This window comes from Cibotium barometz, chromosome 20, assembly GCF_041138505.1.
Source record: "Cibotium barometz isolate CiBa-2024 chromosome 20, ASM4113850v1, whole genome shotgun sequence".
In the NCBI taxonomy this organism is placed as follows: Eukaryota; Viridiplantae; Streptophyta; class Polypodiopsida; order Cyatheales; family Cibotiaceae; genus Cibotium; species Cibotium barometz.
The window spans coordinates 4368948-4376398 of record NC_141065.1 but is presented as its reverse complement, the minus strand read 5'-3'; the positions used below and the strand labels follow the sequence as shown (position 1 = coordinate 4376398).

The window sequence follows — 7451 nt, the reverse complement described above, 5'->3', positions numbered from 1 at the left end:
TCCTCCTATGGTAGCTTGACAGTCCAGGGCATTCATGTCATTTTTGTTGATATATCGTAGGAGATCACATGGCACCCAATCACCGTCCTGAGGGCATTCATGTCATTTTTGTTGATATATCGTAGGAGATCACATGGCACCCAATCACCGTCCTCCTATGGTAGCTTGACAGTCCAGGGCCTCATGTACTCCTCCATGTAGTCAAGAGTACCTCTGTAGTCCTCTTCTGCCAAGAGGATGGTCGTTCCAAAGTCAATCTCGCGGGAGAAGATAAAGAAAAGTTTCTCTCTATGAGGCCACTCGGTCCTCTTCAAGAACTTGAGAAATCTCTAATATGCCATGTTTGGGTCCATGCTGGAGAGAGTGTGACGAAAGCTAGAAATGGAGTGATGAATGCTGAAAGAGAGGAACTTCAAAACAAAGTGTTAGAAAATGAGAGAGGTCCTATATTTATAGACTGCAAAATTAAACATTGGGCATTTTAGACTATAACATAAGTGACTAGTAAATAACCCCAAATTTATATAAAGATATAAATTAAATTGACAAGACATAACACAAGTGGTAATTCACAAAAGGAACCATCATTTTATAATAGGTTTGATACAAAACCATCTTAATTACAAAAAAAAAAAGACAAATAGCCCCCCAACGACTTGCGACACTAATTTTGAAGTTGAAATTTACATCCATCGGTACTCCAATCTTTGTAAACCTTTAAGCTCTTCTCCAAACGTCTTCCAACACCCCTGGGTCACACTTGAAGGCACCACTTTACACGAGTAGATATCACCTTTGTGTAACCCCTCCACAATATTCCATCCAATATCCAAGACATTGTCAATTTGTTCAATTTGCAATTTCTTGCAAATGAACATTATTGGGGTGGGTTGTGGAGAAAGCTTAGAGAACATAAATACAAATAGATGGATTGGGGTAAACCATCTAAGCCCCATAGACTTAGAGGCCTTAGAGAATTTTAAGGAGGAGTGTATCAAGCCTACCCTTGGCTACAAGGAATCATGAGCTAAAGAAAAATTAGGTCAAGAAATAGGGATAACAGGGTTAAAGATAACCGAATTCAACAAGTATTTTTATGAGTAAATAGAAAAATCAGGTCAAGAAATAGGGATAACAGGGTTAATAACCGAATTCAACAAGTATTTTTATGAGTAAATAGAAGAGGATTGGTGCAAGATTCATGTGAAGTAATGAACATGATGAATAGAGGTATTCTAGAAGATGATACTAAGATTATGCAATTGCTATCATAGGTTAGATTGCATAAAGGATTGCGTAAAGGTATTCGAGAAGATGATACTAAGATTATGCAATTGCTATCATAGGTTAGATTGCGTAAAGGATTGATTCCCTTATGTTTTTTCATGACAATTTGTTAAGTACCATATTACATGGGGGTATAGAATAAGGAATTCGTAAGGAAGGATTATGAATTTTTTTTATTAGGTTCATATCGTATGAGAGGTATATGGATGCATGAACTTAGGATAATAAGGCCAATTAACTTTAGAATCATAAAGACCTTTTGGGGGCACAACAAAACAAGCCAAACACATGAAATAAGGGACTCTTTAGGAATAATGTATAGATAAAAGAAGATTTCTAACTAGTGGGGACACCACTTTCGAAAAGACACGACGATTTACTTAGATACTACCCCAGCTCGGGAGATGAGGACATCTGGAATCTTTTAAGTGGGGGAGATTGTAAGGTCCCTCCCAAGCCATGTATATGTCTCTTTTAATATAGATTTTAAGAAGAAAAGAGAGAGCACTTAGAGATGAGTGAGATAATAAGGCTAGAAACATTAGGAACGTGATAGAGTAAAAATATTAGCTCCAAAAATCCTAAAAGAAATAAGAAGACAAGAATAGTTCTATTAAGAGATAAGTATCTCCAAAAATAGAAATTCTAATTTAGGTGATAGGAGGTCATATTTAGAGTCCATGCACACTAAAAATATGAAAAAGCAATGTGTTTCTAAATATGGCGCATTTGTGGCTATATACAAATGTTTTTTCCTATTCTACCCTTGCTGGCTTGTAGATCAGATGCCTTCCGGTTCTTTTGACTGGCTTCATGACCATATTTTGAGTTTTTATCAGAGAGTTATGGCCGAAACAATTCGCTAGTTCTATCAAGGTCTCTACACAGGGAAACTGTAAGAATGCAACTAGTAGCCACAAGGTGATTCTAGACCTTGAGATGCATATATCCCTTTATTCTTATCTAATCTCTTGGAAAAGAAAGCTAGCTTGATATGACCTTTATGAGGAAGAGACTACTACTTCATAGCTTTTCTTTTAAAGAAAGAATAGTATGCCGTAGCCCTCCAAGAGAACCCTCCAAGAGAAGGCTACTTTGCCATAGACCTTTGAAAGAGAGAAAAGTCAAAGTACGAGTAAGAGGAGATAAATCTTGGGGATGATCGAATGATTTCAATCATAAGAGAAGGTATTAGAAGACTCTCTATTCTCATATATCAAGTTCTGAATCTCTCTTATTAACGAGCAAAGACAACGATAAACGATAAATCAAGTTCTGAATCTCTTATTAACGAGCAAAGACAACGATAAACGATAAGTTTCTATAAGGTATATATATATATATATATAAATTATATATCATTCTTAGGGGTTGAGGTATGGCCCCAACTTCTCTATTAATTGTTAATAGTGATCTATTTGATTGATTTACTAGTTAAAGTTTTTATTCTTTTAAACAACAGCATATGCCTTAATAAAGAATGTCTTATCACAATCTCAAGTTGAAATGCTAAAATCTTTGTGAAAGGATTGTTTTCTTAAGAAGGTGACGTGGATTATAGTCCTATGGTTTAGTTGAGTAAATGGATTGTTATCTTGGTTAAATTAAGGTATGGATACAACTTCTCTCTGTCTTGACGTTGCCCTGTTCTTGTGCTTGTGTAGCCGGATGGTGGAGACGTTAGTAAGGCCTGGAGTTGGCCCATGGTATCCCTCATACCATTGCGAGAATGAGGTTCGCCGATTGAGGCGAGTTATTATGATGTTGTCTAGTTTTGAGGGCCCAAGCTAGTGAATAAGTCCACCCTAAAGCATACACATCCCTCTGAGGGGCGGGAGGATCGAGCGATGGAGCTTGAGGGGGCGACAGGTCGGCTTGAGTCTTTGCCAGCGAGACGACGAGGTTTATGGTCCCTTAGGGTTTTTCCCACTCTGTAGAGGCTAGAGGGCCAAATTCTAGATCATCGACAGTATAAAGGAAAAGAATAAGAGAGCCGGTTTGGCTTGTATGGAATTGATTCTTGTATAAACTTATATATATATATATATCTTATCTTTAGCATTATTATATTGTGGAAAGAGGCTGTTTTAATGAACCTTGTGAAAGGGCCGTAATATTAAGGAACATGTTTATTTATATCAAACAGTGTGGTCGGATTAATTAGAAAACAAATTAATGCGAGTAGGGTGGAAAGTGGGAGGATGGAATGCCTCGACAGCATCATTCTATGGATGGATACTTCATCACAGGAACATGAACATATGCAATATACCTAACCACTTTCAAGTGAGACACATCTGATCTTATGCCTGTAAACTTTTGTTCAGGTGTCATACCATGAGCAACTGGTGGGTGTCCTGTTTATAATATACACAGCAGTTGCTACTATTTTTACCCAGAAATAATGTGGCATATTCTTTTTAGCCATCAAGACATGTGCCACTTCTGAATGTGCCTATTTTTTCTTTCTGCAACACCATTTTTGTGGAGTGTACCTACATGTAAAATGTCTCCTGGTTCCCTGCTTTCTCAGGAAATCATTTAACTCATTGGAAAAATATTCTCCCCCACCATGTGATCTCAAGCATTTTATTTACATGCCTTTTTCCTTCTCGACTATAAGGTTCTCCCCTTCCAACATAGGGAAAACACTTAAGATAGTCTACTAAGTCTTAACTTGGAGAAAATTTCCTACTCGTCAACACCTTAACCATGCAAAGATTCAAGGATACGATTTGTAGGTAAGACCTAGTCCTATCTTAGGGAAGCGTGGTCTTTTAAAAATCAAATCACCCACCATAGGGTAATTGAATAATTTGGGCAACTACTAATCTTGATTCCTAGAGACAACGTTTTTTTCTCATCCATGCAAAATACTCATGCGCGTGAACTGCTACTACCGGAATGCCTTTCTTCAGTCAGGATAACTCTATCATGGACTCAAGTTATTTTGGACGAATCTATAGGATACTCTTCTCATTTATGGTCCTTTTAATAAGAGCTTGTTTTTTATGGTCTATTCGGTTATCCAGAAATGCATTTGTATTTCAGGCCTTGCACAAGGACCCGGTTCATATCCTGAGAAGCTATCTATGTCTGCAGCTATCTACAGGTTCTTACAAATGTGGACAGAGCTTCTGTCAACACCAAGAAGACAGCCCTAGAATTGGACAAAGAGATAACAATGAAGAGGCTACAACACAAGTACCAAGAATCAGTGAGTAGAGCCAACAAGAAATTCGACAAGCTCACCCAAGCAGCCAACTCCCGGTTCTCAATCAAGAATGGGAAACAATAGAAGAAGAGATGAGGATCATCAACCAGAGGGATGAATCAATTGTAGGGAAAATTTCAGAACGTGTAGATTTCAAAAGATCTATCCGTTAAGATTTATGCTTCTCTGTTTAAAAAGCTTTTTGTATTCCGTTATGTTATAATATAATCCCTTCTGTCTATTTTTTTTAATGTTAAAAAAAATCATAATTAGACTCTACTTACAATTATAGTGATGTACATCATAGTATGAAAAATGATAAAAGGCACGTTCTACAACACATGCTATTCCTCCCCTTTACCTTAAAGTAAAAGGACGTTTCAATGTCAAAAGGCATGTCAGTATTCAGTTGTCGGCACCGCCGGGCGACAGCAACCGCGGTGTCAGCAGGGAGTCTATAAGATGAGTTTGCGCTGTGTATCCCACCGCCTAGTGCTCATTATAACGGGCGGCTGTAGCTCACACAGGCATTCCTTGCCCACCATGTTTCCTTTGTTCTTCTACCTGCTCCCAGCTTATACTACCATCCTGGTGTGTGCTGTGGCTTCTCTCCTCTTCATGATGCGAAAGAGAGCTGCACACGCCAACAACAAGTTGCCTCCCGGACCCCGTGCTTTACCCATCATTGGCCACCTCCACTTGCTGGGCAAGCTCCCGCACCGCTCTCTCTACAATCTCAGCAAGCTCCATGGACCCTTGATGTCCTTGAGGCTGGGCGCCGTCCCCATCATCGTGGCTTCCACACCGGACATGGCCAGGCAAATCCTGCAGACTCACGACCAGGCATTCGCTGCCCGCCCTCGCACGGCTGCCGCAATTCATCTCACCAGAGGCTGCACCAACATCTCGTTCTCTCCACCCAACTCTTCTTGGAGGTTTCTGCGGCAGATCTGCGTCACCGATCTCTTCAGCAGCAAGCAGCTGGAATCATTTAGGTCAGTGAGAACAGAAGAGGTGGGCGCCCTCTTGCGGTCTGTCCTGCGGGACAACGTGGGGGGCGCACCATTCGCTGTCCGCCCAAAGCTGCTCACTGTGACCAACCACATCATTTCCAGAATGGTGCTGGGTAAGAGGTTATCGGAGCTGCATAGCAGCAGCACCTCACAGAGCCTTTTGTCCCTCCTAACTGAAACAATTCACCTGGTAGGCGTGTTCAACCTGGGCGACTACGTACCCTCCTTGGCATGGATGGATTTGCAAGGCTATGTGAGACGTAGCAAGGTCGTTGCCACACAGGTACAGACTGTTCTTCAGGAGATCATTGACCGACGTCGGCGTGAAAAACTCAGAGATGGATCGCCGAGGGATTTCCTGGACCTGCTGCTGGGGGCCTCTTCTCCACAAACTGTAGAAATCACAGACGACAACATCAAGGGAGTGTTACTGGTGAGACACCACCGCGTATACAGTACAATTTTGTCAATATGTCATATGTATATACAGTGAGTTAGAGCACTGCACATATTACGCTTATACCCTTCGTTAGTCTAGTCTTTTGGAGTCTATTGCTTTATTGTATTAGCGTATTATTACTAGACAGACTATATTATATATGTATTTTTATACAATAAATACTAATATAAGGACATATATAATATTCAATTATATGATTAGTACATCGAAGTGTAAAATGTAAGTAAGATAAGTTGGGCACAATGTGGAATAACAAAGGTCTCCCTCAAAACACGGCCTTGCATGTTTTTTTTTTTAATGAGAGCCGTTATCTAGCCAAATCGAGAGTGTTATCTAGCCAAATTGAGAGATTTAACGATGTTTTTTTCTTTTAAATGAGAACCGTTATCTAGCCAAATTGAGAGATTTAACGGCAAAGGCTTTTGGAACAGGACATGTTTGGAGCAGGGACTGACACGTCTGCAATCACAGTTGAGTGGGCACTTGTGGAACTACTTCTCAACCCAGAAAAGATGAAGGCAGTGCAAGGTGAAATCGATTGTGTAGTAGGACAGACACGTACAATTCAAGAGTCAGATATCCCCCACCTATCCTACTTACAAGCAGTGGTGAAGGAGACCATGCGATTGCACCCAGCGGCACCATTACTAATCCCACACAAGTCAAACAAACCATGTCAAGTCTTTGGCTTTGAGATCCCTGCAAACACTCGAGCTTACGTGAATGTGTGGGCTATAGGAAGAGACCCTAATGCATGGGTGAAACCAGAAGAGTTTTGGCCTGAGAGGTTCTTGGATAGCAACATCGATGTACGTGGGAACTTTCAGCTCCTACCCTTTGGGTCTGGTAGGCGAGGATGCCCAGGGTGGTCATTGGGCCTCCTCAATGTCCAAATCATGTTGGCAAGTTTGCTCCAAGGCTTTGAATGGACAATGTCAGGCGAGCTTGACATGTCAGAGATGCTTGGCTTGACCATGATGAAGGCCAAGCCCCTACTTGCATCGGTTACACCTCGGTTGACGAAAAATGTCTATGCAGCATGGCATTGAGCCTTTTAGCTTTCCTAACACACAATAAGAGATGCAATTTCTTTTAAAGATGAGGGGTCTCACATTAACTTTCTATTAATTAAGCATCAAGACTTTAAGGGAAAGCTTGATTTGAATTAAAACAATTATTTAGAACGCTTTTCAAGCTTTGAGAGGGGTTGAGAAGAAGAAAGTCATTGAGATAAATTGGAAAAAAACCATAAAATTTGATTTTACCTCCAAGTTTGGCTTGATTCTCTATTAGCAGTGAAGTCCCCGACTAATCAATTGGTCCACCAAGAGGAGAAGATCAGCTCCAAGAGTTGTTGTGGAGAGAGAGAGAGGACTCCAAGCTCCCAAGAGAGAGGAAAATTTAAAGGATAGTAGAAAATATGATTGTTTTAATATAATACTGGCATAGTATAGCTCCAATATTTTATTACAAATGA

General features: G+C 40.3%; 1 protein-coding gene across 1 annotated transcript; it reads left to right on the top strand.

The window, feature by feature from the left end:
- The first annotated feature begins 4994 nt into the window (after nucleotides 1-4994).
- LOC147627470 (3,9-dihydroxypterocarpan 6A-monooxygenase-like) lies at nucleotides 4995-7103 on the top strand. Its single transcript, XM_086815077.1, has 2 exons — nucleotides 4995-5947; nucleotides 6406-7103. The coding sequence occupies exons 1-2, from the start codon at nucleotides 5045-5047 to the stop codon at nucleotides 7021-7023; spliced, it is 1521 nt and encodes a 506-aa protein (XP_086671203.1). The 5' UTR covers nucleotides 4995-5044; the 3' UTR covers nucleotides 7024-7103.
- The last annotated feature ends 348 nt before the right edge of the window (nucleotides 7104-7451 follow it).